Source organism: Sturnira hondurensis, unplaced genomic scaffold (assembly GCF_014824575.4).
Source record: "Sturnira hondurensis isolate 20B ecotype Veracruz unplaced genomic scaffold, ASM1482457v3 Scaffold0024152, whole genome shotgun sequence".
NCBI classification, from domain to species: domain Eukaryota; kingdom Metazoa; phylum Chordata; class Mammalia; order Chiroptera; family Phyllostomidae; genus Sturnira; species Sturnira hondurensis.
Window position 1 is genome coordinate 6,406,073 of NW_028096783.1, and position 19,105 is coordinate 6,425,177.

Sequence of the window (19,105 nt, forward strand, 5' to 3'; positions counted from 1 at the left end):
TTAATTGAAGGATAATCTGAAGGATAGAAAAAAAAAGGTGTGATCTGATGTGATCTCAGCCAGTAAAAGGATTTGCTTTTCCTCCTAGACAGAATAGCCTTCCCAGTGGCTGTCTCTGTGATGTCAGGGGCTAGCAAAATCCTGCTTTTTCTTCAGTTTTCCCGGGCATGACCACACCCCCCAATTTAAGGAGGCAGCTCTATTAGGGAAATTATGGTCTTTGCATCCTCCAGCCACTGAGCCCTGGATTCCCGCAGGTAGTTGGAAAGAGACCACGGACGGACGGACGTTGAGGGAAGCTCGCTCAGGGCTGATTCACCACCCAGGCTCTCCGGCAAAGTAGTGAGTAAGGTGTGAGTTTATGCCTAAAATTTCACTGTCCCTTTTCCTTTTTTAAAAAAAAATTCTATGTAATTAAATGATAAATTGAGGGGAACTTTCAGGATACAAGTGGGATTTTCTCTTTTCACATTTTCCTCTGTTTTCCACTGAAGCGTTTAATAATAATTTTCAAAAATACTTTCCTATCTTGTTCAGAGTCTAAAATCAAGACTATACTTCACTCCTTTCCTGGGTTTAAACGCGGAGCCAGGCATGTTTTAGATACTCACAGATTAGATGTCAGAAACTCTGAATTTTCTGTGCCCGTTGGAGCACTTCCAAAGAACTAAAGCTGTAGTTAAACGTAGAAATCTTTTCATTTTTCCCTCTTTCACTCCTAGTGAGCCTATTGTTTTACATCTTTTTGTTTTTTTTTTTCCCTGAGCAGCTTAATGAGTTGCTTTTATAGAGAGGAAATTGTTGCAGGTTTGAATATTGCAAACCAAACTAGCCTTTCTGGTGATTTTCTCTGACTTGTGATTCACAGTTTTCCAAGGTTCTCTCTGTCTGTTGGACTGTAGTTGAGATGGGGGGGGGTCTCTGGATTGGGGGGCATCTCTCACCTCCACGGCAGAGCTGGACTTGAGGGGCACGCCACAGAAAAGCAGAGGGAGTGGATGCCATCCCCTGCCGCGGTGACTTTAGCCGGCAATTCCACTTTGTGGTGGCTCATCGACTGTTGAAACATCTCTGCTACCTCCTTTTAAAGTAGCATTTTATGTGGCCGAACTGCTAAAAAAAAAATGCTGGGTTACAGATACGGAGATCAAGGCATTCGATGGTAGGTTATTCTTTTAACCTATCTTTTGGGTAAGTTTTTCTTTTAATCTCAAGGCCATTTTCTTCCTACTTTATACCACTACTGTGCAACTGAAAAGATAGATATTTGTTAAGCAACAGTAAACACAGATGCTAAAATGATAACTCTGGCAGCTCCATTTGATTTGTAAGATGACTGACACTTGGACTCCTTCATCAGTTGTGGTTCTGGATTGCATCATGTCTCCTTTTATCTAAACAGAAAACCTTCTGCTCCTGCAGGCGTGGGCTACTTAGGCACGGAGGGGTGCTGGGTGGCCACCGAGCGCTACTTGAGAGTCTTACTTACCTGTTGTTCCCGAATGGAGGGAAGGGAGAGCTAATGAGTTAATGTCTTCAAAGTGCTTTGAAGATGAAAAGACCTTTTCATGTGTTCAGCATTGTAGTTATTAATATTAATATTTGAAGAAGCATGCTGCTTCTAATTGTAAATCAACAACGTCCGTCCTTGCCAACTCAGTAGTGAAAAAACAAACAGTGGAGGCAGCCACGCAGGCTCTTCCGTCCTGATTCCGCAGCTGAGGATGTGGGAAGTGAGAGTCTGATTACAGAGAGGGCATCTTTGTCCTACGGGCTCCTTGCACCGAGGCGCTAGCTGGTAGAGAGTGCCAGCAAGTCCAAGAAGAGGGCCTGGGGGTGGGTAGGGAGCAGGGTGCAGTCTTTCAGTGTTTGGTGTGTGTGACCTTGGAGTATTGGTTGAGGGCATGGTCCTGGCCTAATTCACAGCCTCTGAGTGCATTGGAGTTCAAAGGCACTAGAGCCAGAACTAGAACTGGCACTGACACCAGCTTTGGAGCCAGGAGAGGGCATCCATGTGTCCTTGGGTTCCATTCGAGGCTGGCTTTGCAACCGAGAAGAAGTTATTTAATTCGATTATGCCTTATTTTCATCTCTAAACTGTGAATAGTGATTTGCACCCCACCTATATCACACAGATGACAGAATAGAAGTAAATAGCGTGGAGCATTGAAAACCAAAAGTACCAGCAAGGTGGAGAGAGGCTGAAGTAATACTATAACAAGTTGGGTGTGTGGATGCCGGTCCCTAGGGGAGATCCAGGCAGAATTCAAACCCATGCGAGGAAACAAATAACTCTGGCCTTTCTCTCCTGGGTGCACCCAGGACAATAGCTAAAGTTCTCACTGGCCATTCATGTTCTGCTGTATCTCATGATTTCATCTATTGTTGAACAGATGTGTTTGCCATGGCAACTGTCTTTTCCTAAGTATCACTCAGAATTCCCCTTTCTGCATCGAACAGCAGAAGGAAGGGTTTCATCCCTGAAACTGGGGCACGTGTCCTTCCTCCCTCCCTCTCACCCCTTTTCCTGTCTCTCTTTCCTTTATGAAAATTAAATTAAGAAGTCTTTAGTATTTCAGTGAAATAAATGTGGTATACAGCAACTGAGTCAAGAAATGTGAAGTAGGTTTATGAGTTTCTTGTGAGTTTCTTTAATCTTGGGGAAATTTAGATATGAAGATAACTATTTTCTGCCTCTTTATTCCCTTTATTCTTGCTTTACTGGAAATGTAGCTTTGGAGAGCTCACTTTGAACATCTAGAGGATTGTTTGGATGTAATACCCGGGTTCCTCCACTTTTCCTGGGGAAGGACAGCAATCTCTCATGTTCACTGAGCACTCGGTGCATTGCTTGTTTCACGGTGTCGCAGAGCCCGTGCGAGGGGCTTTGCATGGACAGCTTCATTTAACCTACAGTGAAGGCTTTGAGGTGGGCGCTCTGGTCATCCCCTTAATGAATGAGGACCCTGTGGCCTGCTAATATGACCAGTTTAGTGGGGAGAGCTGATTGAAACCAAAGGAATGTGAGTCCAGAGCTGCTGGCTGGGGTTGTATCTCCCAGTGACCCGAGTGGCCTTGAGACACACACGTTTAGGCTGGATTCTGAAGCACAAACCTCTGATTTGCTTTTATCTGGGAGAACACTGCGGATTAGGCCTGTTTTCCGAATAACCTGCTGGTTGACTTTGGATTAATTAGTCACCATTAGGAAGATACTGACCGACACTGATTCTGAAGAAATCCCCCAGGGTCCCGTCAACCTGTTCAGTAAACCTCACCCTCAACTCTGCTCATGACAAATGTCGATGGAATGTCTATGTGCTAATTAGCCTTGTGTTGGGTGCTGTGATGAATACCTAGGGAGCAATATGTAAATTCCAATGTTAAAAAAATCAATGGTTTATTTTGGGGGGCAGAATTTTATCTGAGGTTGGAAATGAATGAAAGATAATGTAATTGTTAAGTGATGCGATACAGTCTGTGAGTGTTTTGGGAGTTCAGACGGAAAAGAATGGTACCTAGAGCAGGGAAGGAAGGATGTTTGGGGTCAGTTTTGGATAAGGAAATATTCTCAATGGGGGAAATAAAACAAATGCATTTTTGAGAGGGATAGAAAAGTAGAAAACCAGCGAATTTTAATCTCTTTCACATTTAAAACATTGTTTTAACTTTTTATTTTGCAATAATTTCAGATGCACAGCAAGTTGCAAAACACAATGCGTTTTCAAAAGAGTGAAGTCCTTTAAAACTGTGAAAAAATCAAATGCAAATTACTCTTAATTATCTTTGGTGCCTCAGGTAATCCTTAATCCAAGAGGATTCTTGTCAGTGGTGGTGGTGGGGGGGTGGGGGTGGAGGCAGCAATGCCAGTTTCTTGAGGCTGAAACCACAGCCTCTTAGGAAAGGCAAGGAACTGGGTCAGATGTGGCCAAGCGGCTGGAGAGGCAGGGACAGGCACTGACCCGTGCTCCTCCCTGGCTGGCCTTGGGTTGCCCCTAAGATAAAAATCAAACTTCTGCTCAGCAGGTGGCACAGAATCCCTGTTCCCCCCTTCTCAGTAGGTTCTGCGTCTGAACACTTGACTTGTTATAATCACTCATGAATTTAACCAAGTTAGGCCAGACACTGCGTGGCTGCCGGATCTTGTTAGCAATGTGCACTGTCAGGCAGGACTCGGATTGGCTGAATCAGGCTCTTCTGCATTTAACACGCTTCGCAGGTGAGTATCATGCATTTCAGCTGGGGGAAGCACTGTTCTAAAAAAACAAAAAACAAAAAAACCCAAGAGAGCCCGGACAAAGACTTTTGCAATATCTTCCCCAGCAGCTTGGTACTTCCTTATATTTATGTATATCTAGTTGCTAAAGTGTTACTCCACAAAAGATTGGCATTTATATAAAAAAGATGTTGGTTTAACTCAGGAAGCTGCAACATCACCCCATTTGTGCTATGCAATCTTTCAGTGACTTTGTTCCCCACTGTAAGAAAAGTGCTTACTTCTTGGTTTTATGCATAACAATGGTACAAACAGACTACCATTCAACAGAAACTGGCTTTTTTCTCCTGTGAAATTCTTGACTAATGCTCTTCAATCTATGATTATGGAAGGGAATCCTGTCTTTTGATTATTTAAATGTAAATCCTTTAGAAAAAGAGATAAGGGATTTGGGCCACCTGGGTTCTAGCTCAATTACCTAGATAAACGACCTCTGCCACCTTGGGCAGTAAAAACAGTGATTAATAACGGCCACTATTACTATTAATTAGTGAATGCTCACTAATGCCAGGCCCTGGAATAAAAATAGCAATAATAACAACCCTTGTTTATTGACCATTTTATCATCTGCCAAGCACTCTGCTAAGCACTTTTATACAACCCTTCTCAACCCCAGAAGGGTTGGTGTCATTATCTCCCTTTTAGAGTTGAGGAAGCTACGACTTTGTGGTACTAAGAAACTTGCCCATGACCCACACACTCAGTAAGGGGCTCCGGTTAACCCAGAATCTGTCACTCCAGAACACTTAACCTGTCTGGGCTCAGTTTATTCACATGAACAAGGGGCAGATTCGATGCATTTTTTTTCCAACTTCCAAGTTCATTGAATTTGCAAAATCCCTCTCTATGTAAGAATGCCAGCAAGTTGCTTAGCATTATACTGAGAAATTTGAACCTTATAATTTGGGCCAATAAAACAAACGAAACTCCACCATGAAAATCACAATCAGACACAGTCTAAGAAGCTGTCTGATGGGTTGGAGAGCTCCAGGCAGCTGGTGTCCCTGTTCGTTGTTTTCTCTCCATATCTGGATGTATGGGGCCTCTCAGGTTGTTTTGAAAGTTTCTTAACAGCCTATATCTAAATTTCAGATTGTGTCTGACATACTTCACACTCTGTGAGTCGAAAAGTAATTATTTAAAATTTCAGGCTCTTCAGGGACTTCTTTGGCAGCGGCCATCGGGTTACGGTCGACATCTTTAGACCTGCGCACTTTCAGGGGTTGGATTTGGCCCAGAATCTCATGTTGTGAACTCTGCTATACTTGCCCTTGTGAGGAAGAGGGCTTAAATTGTTTCTCTGATTCTAGTTCCTTATTTTTTTAAATCCTACTTTATGGAGCACCTACTGTGAGCATGCTACTGGAGTGCGTCTGAAGGCCAACTGTGACACTTTGCTGAATGTCATTATTAAATATAGGATTTGACGCTGGCTGGTGTGGCCTAGTGGATTGAGTGCTGGCCTGTGAACCAAAGGGTCGTCAGTTTGAATCCCAGTCAGGGCACATGCCTGGGTTGCTGGCCAGCTTCCCAGTAGGGGGCATGTGAAAGGCAACCACACATTGATGTTTCTCTCCCTCTCTTTCTCCATTACTTCCCCTCTCTCTAAAAATAAGTAAATCAAATCTTTAAAAAATAAATATAGGATTTGAGGAATGGCATTTGAAGTCAAGACCACTTTTACTGTAAATCAGGTGATTAAATGCTACATTTGGTCTTCTAAAAGATGTTCTTACACAAGAAAAGGCAGAATGTTGGCTTCTGAAAGTTTCAAAGACTGGGATTGACATTGTGCTTCTAACGTTCCTGGTCATGTAAGAGGGGTTGGCTGTAAAGTACAGCCTTGACATTTAGGAGCAGCAGCGCCATTTTGCCTGTTGTTGACAATGCCGTTCCAGTGGCAGGATGGTTAGGGGTCTGTTTCCATGAGAAGGAAACATAAACTAGCCTATGAGGCACTCCTCATTTCATAATTGTGATGGTAGAGCGGACTAGAATCATTTTACATCCCTTCTCCTCTTCGGGAGATATTAGTGAGTTACTCCTCAAGGAAGGGCAAGACAATACACCTTTGTGATATTGTGATAACACAAGTGCATTTTTACCATTCCAGGAAAGATCAGTTGAGTATGTCAATTCATACAGAACTTGAAAGTGTTGTGCTTAATTAGAAGATGGGGCTGTTTAGAGAAACAGGAGATGGATATGAGTCACTTTCTGGCCTCTATTCAAGGTGGGAGACTAATTACCAGTAAGCTGGGGAGAAACAAGGGTGAGATGTTCACTGTACTGTGTGTTGCTGCTTTGTGAACTTAGTGAAATTCATGTGAGACACAGAAGTCAATAGCACATAAATGAGAACATCGCCTTTATTGGTCCATGTTGGCTACTTAAAATAAGAAGTAATGCTTACTACTGTACTATTGGAATAGCTGGTCAAGAAAATGAGCTTCTTGTAGGTTTAGGAGTGAGAGAATTCATTTTTAATTGCTCTAGGCCATTTTTCTCTTCTACTTATTATAACCACAGAGTTTCCTTAGGGAAATGAGGAATGTTCAGCTACCTAAATTTGATGATAATCTGATTTAATGCTTAAATTAGAGTATTTGGAGGACTGGGCTTGGTAGATTTTGTTGCACTGCCAGATCAGGGGAGACAGCTACTGAAATGACCTGAAATGTATAAATGAACTACTCATGAAAAGTAGGAAGAAAATAATGAGTAAGAATAGACAAACACATCAATCTGGTCCATCCATTAGTCAGAGGAAAATACAATCCTGCTCGCAGTTAACATGAAAGAATTGTAACCTTGGGTTACGTATGGACAAGGGTCATCACAAGTAATGACTCTTTTTATCTATTTATTCATTTGATCCAGATGGGTTTTCACTGCCTAGGATAATTCAAGTACTGAGGCATAACTCTTTTTTTTTAAAGATTTTAGTTATTTATCTTTTGAGGGGAAGGGAAAGAGAGAGGGTGAGAAATATCAATGTATGGTTGCCTCTTGTGGATTCCCTGCTGGGAGCTGGCCTGCAACCCAGGCATGTGCCCTGACTGGGAATCGAACCGTGATCCTCTAGTTTGCAGGCCTGTGCTCAATCCACTGAGCTACACCAGCCAGGGCTGAGGTGTAACTCTTGTACACACTAACTCTGTTTCCTGTATGGATTCTCACTAACTCTGTTTCCTGTATGGATTCTCACCTAGTCAGCAACCTTTAGTGCAATTCACAACTCAGGAGCAGAAATGGACATATATACAGGAAGTACAATGATTTTTGATAGGCACATTGTGAGGGTAATTACCAAGGAGAAAGATCAAGGATACTCATCTGGCTGCCTGGGAGGTTCAGAGAAAGCTGGAAGGAGCTGATCCTTACCTGTAGCCCGACAAGAAGACAGTTTCTCCACCTGGAGCGCAGCAGTCAACCACTGACCACTGAGAACTGCAGTGGAGGAATTAGAGTCACTGTCACTGCAAGAAGAATGGGAAGAAAACCAAAGCCCTAGATGGCCTCCAGTGGGGATGGGGGTACAGTTAAAGGAGTCAGGGGAACAAGTATGTGGAAGTGCTGGTGGGGCCAGTTTTTGCTGGGAAGCTTTGGAACTTGGTCATCGATAGTAAGGGGCTTCTGCGCCAGATCTTCCTGGACAGCAGACATTTTGCTCCTCAAAGGGTCTTGGTTTTCCAGCTGTGGCCAGGTCCCGATCCTTTGGTTCCGCAGTCCGGGGCTGCGAGGCTGTGGTTCCGGTGCGGCTGGAGGTCAGAGTTCTCTCCTCTGCGCACACTGTGGCTTCGTGACTTGCGGTCTTGGGCTGTTGTCTCCAAAAGGAAACTCAGGATCTTGGTTAAAAATGAGATGGGAGCTTTTGGAACTGGTTCTGCAGGCACAGTTTGAGTTTCTAGAAGCAGATTGACACGACATTTATTTGGAAAGAAGAAATTAAGACTCTGTGCTGCACAGTAGAGACCCTGCCTTGATGACGTGTGGCGGTATTGTCTTCAGTGTGGCAAAGGTGCTGGCTCTGGGAGCAAGCTTCCCTTAAACAATTAGTGTTTTTGAAAGCCCAATTCTTTTTCTTCTGCATTCCAGGCCAAAAGGATATCCTTTTTGTCGTAAAGTAATGACAATCTTAACTTGTTAATATGAGAAGAGAGGCTAGTTGTGAATCTACTTATGTTTTACTTTGTTTTCAAAGAAGAGAAGAACGTTAGCTACATTTTCTGTCACAGCATTATTGCATTTCTGTAGTCCCCGTGTGGGGCTTTCACACCCAGGATACACTGGAGCCATGACTTTTGACCTATGAAGCTAACAAGAATACAAAAGTGTAAGGTCAAGTTTAAAACCCGGTGCCTCTGTTGGAGGCAGTGTAAACTTGGCTTTCTGTTATGGATAGCAGTATGTTATATGTATTCAAATGTAGAATGTGCACATTCTTTGTCCCAACAATACCAATTTTACTCATTGAATGAGAATAGAAAATATTTTAGAAATCTTTCTTTTTCTTTTTTTTAAAAGATTTATTTATTTGTTTTTAGAGAGAGGGTAAAGGTGGGAGAAAGAAAGGGAGAGAAACATTGATGTGCTAAAAAAACCATTGATTGGTCACCTCTTGTGCATCCCCAACTGAGGACGTGTCTCAAAACCCAGGCATGTGCCCTGACTGGGAATCGAACCAGTGACCCTTTGGTTCGCAGGCCTGCACTCAATCCACTGAGCCACACCAGCTAGGGAAGGAACTTTTCCAATGACAAGAAATTGGGGACTAACCAATTTTACAATAAAAGGCTCATTAAGAAAACAATAACAATACATACAATACTCAGCAATCATACTTTGCGATGTACAACTATATTTGTTGACATAGAAAAATGTGCACAGGATTACAGCCAACATCAATGAAAAAATCAGATTGCAAAACAGCATGCAGGGAATAAAACTGTGAATGTAAAATTATGATCATACGTGTAGGTTCTATCTGTATCTGGGTATAAATGAATTAAAAATACACAGAAGAATGCTAGAGAGAATATTAGTACAATTGTCTCTAAGTGGTGGCATTTCAGGTGAGTTTTGGCATTCACTTTAGAATTTTTTTGTACTTTTATTGTAGTTTTTCAGTAAATTTATATCATTTTGGCAAAACAATTATTTTTAAAAAGTCTTAAAGTATAGTTTGCAGAGTTGTTTATCTAAAGCGTGTCCTTGAAGAGCACGTAATCCAAGAGGAAGACTGGTTATCTGATGTCCCAGTTACTCGGGGCAGAGTGGATGGCAGCTGGAGACCACCGCCACCAAGGTCCGTCTTTCTGGGGTTGACTGCCCTTCTGCCGCCTTGGCCTGGCTGCCCCACCCATCTGCTGCTCTTCATGCTGGGCATCACCTGGATGGCCCCTGAAGCGGCCTGGGTAAAGGAAGCATCAGACTTCAGATCCTGGCCCCACGGCAGGCAGTACGCACCCTAAACTGTGGGTCACATGCATGATGAAGAACAGAGCTCTCTCCTGAGTCCCACAGAAAACCAGCTCAAAGTTTATTGAATGGCAGACAACCACATGCACCACATGGTCGCCTTGATTGTCCTCGGCAAAGGTTGCCCATTTCTTTCCCGAAACTCCAGGATGGGGAAGGCAGAGAGCGCAGACCTGGAGTCCGGCCTCTGCTCGGCCAGCCAGTGGCCTTGGGAGTCTTTCTCCTTGCCTGTAAAAAGGGGCTTATGTGAGTTATAGGGTGTGTGCAAGTTTTTTAACTTACACTCCTGATTCAATGGTTCTTTGTATGACACCAATCTACCACCACTGGTCCAGGATCTCAGGACAGAGAGCGAAGAAACAGACCAAACCCTTGCCCCGGAGGGGCTTAAATGTTAATGGGGTGGGAGTGGGGGAGACAACAGCCAAGCAGCCAAGCAGAGTGGGGAGGAGCGTTCTGCTATGTACATGGAGTGGTGGCGAAGGCTTCTTTGATAAGTGACATTCAACAGGTAGTGAATCAAGGGAAGCAGTTTCCACCCAGAAGTGGACAGATCACGGAAACCTGTTATTTCAAGTGGATCCTTATCCAGACCTGCAATCTATTTAGATTCTACAATCTGAAAACCGAGTGTTATTTACATCAGACCCACTTCTTACATTTTCAGTCTTATGAGACTCAATCATTCATTCACTCACTCATTTAAAAAAATGAACATTTCAAAAAGATTTTACTTATTTACTTTTAGAGAGAGGTGAAGGGAAGGAAGGAGAAAGAGAGGGAGAGAAACATTGATGTGAGAGAGAAACATCAATTGGTTGCCTCTTGCACACACCCCAACTGGGGACTGCACCTTCAACTCAGGCATGTGTCCTGACCTGGAATAGGACCAGCGACCTTTTGCTTTGCGGGGTAGCACCTAATCAACTGAGGCACACTGGCCAGAGTTTACAAAATGACTTTTATTGTGTTCCATCGTCTGTCTGAAAGTCTGGAGATACAAAAATGGGAAAGGCATGGTGCTGACCTTCAGATAGCTCCCAGTATAGTGAGAGAGGCAAACAGAAATAGATGTTTATAAAACCGCATGTTAGGCACAATGATTGAAATATACAGGGGGGGGGGCGGTTGGGGGGTGAGGCGGAGAATGCAGAGAAGGGCCAGTGAGCCCTGGCAGGGGTGAAGGGTGCCTTAGGAAGAGCTCCTGGCAGCAAAAACTCTGAGGTCAGCCCGAAACCATGAGGAGTCAGGTTAGTTACCCCGAGGAGCAGCAGGACAGCTGGCCTCTTTGTTGGAGGGGGTCCCTGAGAAGCAGGAGTGAGAAAGAACACGGGTTACTTAAAAGAACAGCAGGGCATTCCAGGAGTGGAGTTTGCCGTGGTGCATGGTGAGGGGTGGGCGAAGGAGGGGACACAGATCCTGGAAGCCACAACAGGCCAGTCGGGAGCTTCTGGAGCACGAAGCCACTTCAGATAACATTTATTCTTCTGCGTGAGCCCTGCCAGTCCCATTCAAGAAAATTAAACTCAGCTCTTTATGTCTCTATCACCACGTATTCCAATCATTTCTACTTTGAGAAAATCCTATGGTTGCTTCTGGGCTGGGGAGTAGTAAGTCTTAAATCACACAGTTGTCTTGCATTTAGGTAATAAACATTTGGAACGCCAAGACAAAAATGTTGGTCCAGCTGACGTTCAAATAGCTGTCATGTGGGAGGGAATTCTCTTTGGCTAACGAGTCCAAAAAAAAAAAAAAACCAAAACCACCCAAACATTCCTTTTGCTTTTTCTGAAAGGGTTTACGTCTACAGCAGCTGCTCTGTGTCACAATCTACAAGTGGGAAAAGGGTGGGTTCTTTTCTTCTTTCTCCAAAAAGTAATCCATTTCTGTCCCAGAGTTATTTCCTGAGATGTGAGCCCGGGCAACTCCCTCTTTCCAGCTTCCTCCCTGGGCGAAGGTCTTTCCCCAAGGGAAGTGTCCTTCACAGAACACCAGCTTCGGCTTCGAGAACATGGCTAGCACGGAGCTTTGCACACGCGGGACTGCAGGTTTCCTGCCTCGTGCTGTCAACTGGGAAGAGAAAACATCTTTCCAGGGACCCTGTTTCCAAGCTCTGCGGAGTGTGGCTGTGAGGAGGAGGCTGTCTGGCTGGGGCTGAAACTCTTGGTGCCTTTGAGCTGGGCTTCAGGACAAGTTGCCAGTTCCAAAAGTCCTTTCTTTTCCCGCTGTATAAGTAGAGCAGCAGTTCAGAGGGTCAAGGTCTTTACTGCCTGTGGGAGTCTAGGAATGGCTCCTGGGTCCTGCTACTCACACTTTGCACTGTGCCTGCTGTCCATGACTTCCTCTTCCGTGTGCCAGCAGAACCAACTGACAGCTATTTTCCCCATAGTGTTGGTAAACGATTCATCACATTATATCGTAGTTGTATGGGAGCCTGTCTTCTTTCTCGATTTTACCCTGAGCTGGTAGAATGTAGGGTCTGTATGAGAACAGGGATCTTTGTTTGCCAGTGTGACTCCAGTGCCCGCGTGGCATCTGGTGCATAGCCGGCACATAGTCATTATTTCCTGAACCAGTTCACAAGTCCCCAACAAAGGGAGCCATCAGTGTGCTCCAGAATGAATGGATGAACCACAGCGGTCTGTGATGACTCCTGGGATGTGTGGGGTGCCGGGGATGGAAACCCAGGGGGAGGGTGCTGGATGGCTTGCAGGAAGCAGCCCTCCCCAATCCCTGCTTATGTCCCAAAGGTACAGGTTGCACTGTAGGGCCCTGGAGAGATGACCAGCTTTTCCCAGGGGAATCTTGCCATGGTGAAGTCATCCTCAGTATGACACAGCCCACGTTACCTTTTGTGTTCTATCCGTGGATCAAAAGTGTTAAAGCGGGGGGTGCACGAGTCCTTAGGACTTGAAAATTTGATTTTAAGAATAAAAATAAGAATGCTTCGGTACAAGGAAATGCAGAGGTCACTGAGACGACCCTTAGAAGGCACAGTGGGGACGCGCCCAGGCTGACCTATGCCACACACCCCTCAGTCTGACTTCACACTCGGGGTGCAGTGCGGAGTCTGGTAGCTGCTCACTATGTTTTTAGAAACAAACTCTGAATAGGTGACCACAGAAGCAGATGTTAACGTATCCTTGGACGGGAGGACTTGGGTCTTTTTCCAGCTCCTCAGTGTTACTGCTGGGGGTCCTCCCTGGGAGCCGTTTTGGTGCAGCGGTGATCAAGCCCCTGGAAAACTAGGCACAACATCTTAATTAACACAGCCTTGTTACTGTGAGTTGCGTAGTTTTTTAAATTGGCATTGCATTGATTGTTTGGGGGAGAAAAATGTTACTTTTTTGGGAAAAAGATAAAGTTGTAGTTAAAGACCATAAACACAGTTCTCGGTTAAGATATATCGCTGAAGGTTTTCAGCTGACTTCTCTCAACCACACGATGCCAGTGTCTCTGTGATGGTCGCTCTTAGTTGGTAGAATTCTATGTTGTGTTGCTGAGACCGTTTAACTGTGTCATCGGAACACATGTTGCATGAAAGGAGGTCTGTTCATTGGCCAGCATACTGCTTGCTGAGATGGTGAACCAAAATTACCAATTGAGCACGAGACACATGGTGCTCTCTACTTCTCTGCAAATGTGTGAGCGCTTTACACGTCAGCAAGGAGGCAGGGCGAGCACAGGCACGTACAAACCGGAAGGCAGTTCGGCTGAAACTAAAATGTCACTTCCTAGCAATAGGAATTTGTCCTCTGAACGACAGGCACAGGAGTTGAACTTTCTAAATTATTCGAGAAAGACATTTTAAAAGTAGATAATATTGGATTTATGAAAGCGTGGAAGTAATGCGCTTTATAAACATTGAAGTGAACAGAAGTGTCTGATAAATGATTTTCCTGATAACCCACAGCTCACTGGAAAATCCCTCCATCCAAGACACTCCTCAAGCTTTCTTGTCATTAAGACTTTCAATGTAGATAACAGCTCTCAACAAGAGTTATTTAATAGTCCTTCTCCTTTTCTCAAGATGAATAATGTTTAATCCTTTTTCCAGGTCTTCTCTCTGTTTCTCGGATCCTGGCGAACACATCTGTATGGAGGAGCTTTTTCATCCTTCTCTCCTGCTTTTCTTTCTTTTTTCCTTTGCTGATTGGCATATGCGACAGTTGTGTGCCAAGTGCCAGCTGCGTGCCAGGCCCGGCTGGGTGGAGGGAGGGTGATGTATGGACGGGGATGTTACTAAAAAAGACACACGAGACCTAGTTCCCGCCCAGAAACCCTACAAAAGGGTCTTTTTGTAAACTTTTCCATTGCTTGCTTTTCGCATTTCTCAGAGGCTGTTCATTCTTCATGCTCCTTTGCCGTCAGGGGGCTGGCTCCGGTCCGGGGTCTGTTCCGCCCTCTGGTTGCTGGGTTGGTCACTTCATCTTTCTGAGTTTTGAGTTTTTTCCCCTTCTAACACAAAGAGGTAAGTTTGATGGTTCCTAGGGAGACACTGGTTCTGAGATTTAAACATCTTGCTTCTAGTCCACACATCTGTGCATCCAGCAGCTCAGCGAACCCTTTCTCCCACACAGGTGCTGAAAAGATGAGCTACTTTGCGGATTCTGCAGCGAGTGGCCCTGCCCCTTACTCAGCAGTGCGTCCTGCGATGATGGTAAGTGGGCCCCTGCAGGCCCTCCCTGTGCCTCCCCTGCCTCCCCTCCCCTTGCTTCCTGCATCCTGGCCTGTCCTAGACTGAGGGGCCAGGGACCCAACTCCAAAGTCACAGTCAGCTTGGAATCTTGTGGAGGAGCTAGACTGTGAAATATCTGTCTTTTTATCAGCATGTAGAGTGAAAATCCAAGACTGATGGATTGGCTGAGAAAGGTTTTGCAGTGTTTGTGTTTCAGAGACTTTAACTCGAACATGATTAATGTATAAAGCCAGGTGATTTTTTTCTTCTTGCTGCTCAGTTCACTTGGTGAGGGTTTTTTACATCTGTATGTACCTTACACCTATTGTTAGCACAATTAAAATGATTGTTTTCACCTTATACATAAAAGCTAACACAAGCTTTCTAATTACAGAGTTAAAAATTAGAAATGAAATGGTATAGTAAGTTCATAGACAAATTTCATAAATTGTAGAATAAGGGGGGGGGGGCAAAGGGACTTTAAAAGAGGGCTACATGAAGTTTCTTGCCCTTAGGGAAGAAGACTCACCCAGGCTACATGCTGATCAGTGGAAATGCTTAGATAAGTTTCTTATAAATTCACTGTGCGAGAGATCCCATAAGTTTCATTCACTAATTGCAATATTAAAGGGAACTTTATTTTTTAAAAAGACTTTATTCATTTTTAGACAGGGGAAGGAAGGGAGAAAGAGAGGTAGGGAAACATCAATGTGTGGTGGCCTCTCACATGCCCCCCAACCAGGGGCCTAGCCTGCCACCCAGGCATGTACCTTGACTGGGAATCGAACTGGTGACCCTTGGGTTCACAGGCCAGCACTCAATCCACTGAGCCACACCAGCCGGGGTAAATGAAACTTTAATATTAACCAATGTGTGTATTCACTATTCTAAATTCTGTGTTTTGTACAAAGATAGCCATCATAAATGTTGACCTTCTTTTACTAACCATGGTCATGGACAGACAAGTTTATTGTTAACCTTTCCTAGTACAGGCATGGGTCTAAGTGGATACCGATGCACCCGAGCTTTGCTCTGACTACAGCCTTCGACTGCCTGCCCTGAGGCCCTGCAGAATCTCTAGCACTGGTCCCTTAACTTAACCCTAACATCTCACCACCACTGTCGATTGAAAGATGTGATGTGTATGGAAATTATATTGTGTAGTACTGAGAAAAGAATTGTATATTTAAGTGATGATTAACACATCTCTCTTTCCTAGCCTCTCTGTTACACATATTTCTTCTTATAAAATGGCTTCTGTTTTCATATAAATGCCATTCACTGTTCTAAAAAAAATAGAATTTATATCAGAAATATGTGTTAAACACACACACACACACACACACCACAAGTCCAGACCAAGAGTCAGTCAATATTGCTCAGGAGAAATTGCCTCAGTAGGTGAAGGTCACAAAAGGGGCCAGAAAGGTCACCAGGGCCTGGCTCTGCCCATCCCCACACAGAGGTTACCGTCTAAGGTCAGCACGAAGCACACTGAGTCTTTCTGCGAGACGACATTGTGGAGATTTGTCAAAATAAATAAGAATATTTTGGTGTCAGGGCAAAATGTATCAAAGTTGACTTGGAAAAGGAGATTAAAAAGCCAGTTTATGTTAATTCTCTTACCAGTATTGTAAGCAAATTACATAAGATTAACAACTTGTCGAACACATCAATGCCACATGCACATGAACCTGTATTTATTTTGTTTTGTATACTGAAATCAAAGAATAGTAGCAATAGGTATATACATTCCAGGTATAATATTGAATGATCTTAGACAAAGTATCTGAAAATTATATGAGATAAAAAGCCCAACATACTTAAAGTGCGTATGTTTACTTGGAGAGAGCTGCCCACAACTGAGTACACTGGATTGTTTTAATGCAGTTGCAATGATTTCTACCAGTTTCAAAACAAAGAGCCCATTTACCCCCACCCCCCACAGCCATATATGATAAACATGACCAACATGTGGGAGCTTTTGCACCTCACATTTCAAGGTCGTTGGGCAAAAGCAGAAGGTTGGGTAAGAGGCTGCTGAATGACTGTTCCAGCACATTCACTCAGCACTTCTCTCTGGGCCTCGGTTTCTCCATCACTAGGACGAGTTAGGCAACGTTCGAGAACACAGAGCAAATAGAAAAGTCCTTTAAACGGCTTCACATACACTCTCTCTGTCGCAAATAAATCAGTAAACGACATTCATTAATACAAACTCAAGTTCCATAAACGAGCTCCTACAGCTAACGTTCAACTTTAGGCCGGGCTGTAATAACCAGTCAAAGAAATCTGTCCATTGCCTCCAAGATGTAGCCTTGGAATATTGGCATTAGACAAACTAACAAAGGTCACACTTTTGACCTCAACCTAAGATTTATTTCTCGGAAGAGTGTGGCCTCACTCACTTTCCCGGAGAAGGAATTTACAGCCTGAGGCGACCAGGCTTCTCAGTCCCTTGGAGCCACCTGGTCCAGAGCTCAGCCTATGATTCTTAACCCAACAATCCAAGTCCTTCGCCCAGTGCCCTGGTCTCTAGTTTATTAGACTGGGCCGCCCAGAAGAGAAACTCTGTCCCAGGTCTGGGGAGTTTGAGGCTGAAAGAAGATCCATGAGGACAATGGGTTTTCATCTGTGTGATTTTCCTACAGGGGGTCCTTGGTGGTATTTCTGGTTGTCAAAACTTGGGCAAGAGATGCTACTAGAGGCATCTGGAAGGTAGTGGCCGGGGATGCAGCTAGATGTCCCACAATACACAGTACATCGTCCCCCAACAAGGAATTACCCAGCCCCACACGCCCGCAGTGGCAAGATTGAGAAGCCCTGGCCTAGTGTAGCCACAGACCAAGTCTGAAGGCAGGGTGGAACTGTGTGTACAGACTGGTTTACACAGGTCTTTGTTACTTGTAAACTGTTGCTTGGGAAAGAGAAAACTTAAGAACAAACATACAAACAAATGAAATGTGATTGTATTCATGTTTTGAGGCGTTTTACTTAGCATACTTCCTTCGTTGTCTGAGGGCCAGTCTCCTGAATCAGGATGAGAATATTTTCTGGCCTTTGAAGATTACTAAATCTTAGATTCTTTCTTTGCAAGTTAGAGCTACTATTGGCATTATTTGTTCATTCGCTTCACTGGGAGAATGCTTAAAACAGTCTCAGCAACAGCTGTAAAATCAATGCTGCTGTTAGGGAACAGCCATTTCACACAGAACTCGGTTATCTACCTCAGGGTCAGCTTGTCCCAACCAGGACACATTTCCCTCTTGTAAGGGCAGCCCTTCAGCAAAGTGATGTCACAGCTGGGGAGGCAGAGAAACAACACTTCTGGAAGTGGTCTGCGTATCGTGCGGGTGGGGGGTGAGCTGAGCAGGGACTTATATGGGTCGTGTGTCAGGGACCCTTTCATTCAAGGGGAGGAAGCGCTCCTTCCTGTTATGCTATCTCAGCACGCCTGTGCAGAGCCCTGGAAGTCCCTTGCTGTGCTGGTCCCTTGTCTTCTCATGCGTCATGTCATCCTCTCCTTCACGTCACTGGGCCAGCAGAGCTGGGGGAGGACAGGAATGGGAGGGATGGGCCACTCCTAGTTTTGACCAAACATGTCCCAGTCCTTGGCTACATCACAAGCCAAGAGGACATGTGGAGGAGGTCCTTGGGGATTAGTGACCCCCAGGGCCAGGAGAACTTTAGGAAGCACCTTGAACTGTCCAGAGGGAAGGAACAACACCGCCCACTCAGCTCCCCAGAGCTCAGGCCCTTGCAGATACAGCAATATCCTGGGGCCTGCATGGTTTCCCAGAGTGTCCGACCAGCCAGAACACGCTGATGCCCAAGAGGTGAAATAAATATTCCAAAGTGTTGGACTCCCCTAGGATGAGACTGTGGGTTTAGGGAACGTCCTTTGAAGTTTGAGGTGGGGTGATTGCATTAAAAACTTGCCATTCTTTCTAGATAAAATGCTCTTTGCTTATAAATATGGTTAACATATATATATTTATATATCTATAATTAAATATTTAATTTATTTATTTTGGAAGGAAGGTAGGGAGAAAGAGAGGGAAACATCAATGTGTGGTTGCCACTTGAGCACCCCCTACTGGGGACCTGGCCCAAAACCCAGGCATGTGCCCTGACTGGGAATCAAACCAGGAGCCCTTTGGTTCTCAGGCCAGCATTCAATCCACTGAGCCACACCAGCCAGGGCCAGACTTCTTTTTTTAAATGAAAACATGAGTTTCAGAAATTGCCCAACACAAAACATTTTTGGAATTGTGAATTTATTATATGAAAGATTTTCAAGTTGTATAAATGGGATCATACTTATCAGACACTTAATTGCTTTGATTGTACAGAGTACCAGACACAAAATCAGGGCTATTTCAGACATATGATCACTGAATCAATAGGGGGTGGAAATAGGCCTAAGTACATGCTGGATGCCAGCTTAGAGGGGACAAAAGGGAGTCTGACAGCTACTGGCAGTTTTTAGGCATTGGCCTTCCTCCTTCCTGTGCTACTCTCTGGGGACTTGAGGGACTGGTGGTCTTCTGACTCTCTAGTGTGGTGCTAGCAGAGGGGAGTAGCCCAGCAGAGGGGAGCATCTGGCCACAGGGCTTAGCAAAGTATGTTGCAAAAGTCAGCCCCACACCCTTGCCCTCAGATATAGCTCC

General features: G+C 44.5%; 1 protein-coding gene across 2 annotated transcripts in view; it reads left to right on the forward strand.

The window, feature by feature from the left end:
* The first annotated feature begins 275 nt into the window (after positions 1-275).
* ETS1 (ETS proto-oncogene 1, transcription factor) overlaps positions 276-19,105 on the forward strand; it is a 128,394-nt gene continuing 109,564 nt past the window's right edge. For both annotated transcript variants that reach the window (XM_037038298.1, XM_037038300.1), the window contains exons 1-2: positions 276-351; positions 14,338-14,417. In XM_037038298.1, coding sequence (XP_036894193.1) covers positions 14,349-14,417 — 69 coding nt within the window. In that variant the 5' untranslated portion in view covers positions 276-351; positions 14,338-14,348. The remainder of the gene's footprint in view (positions 352-14,337; positions 14,418-19,105) is intronic.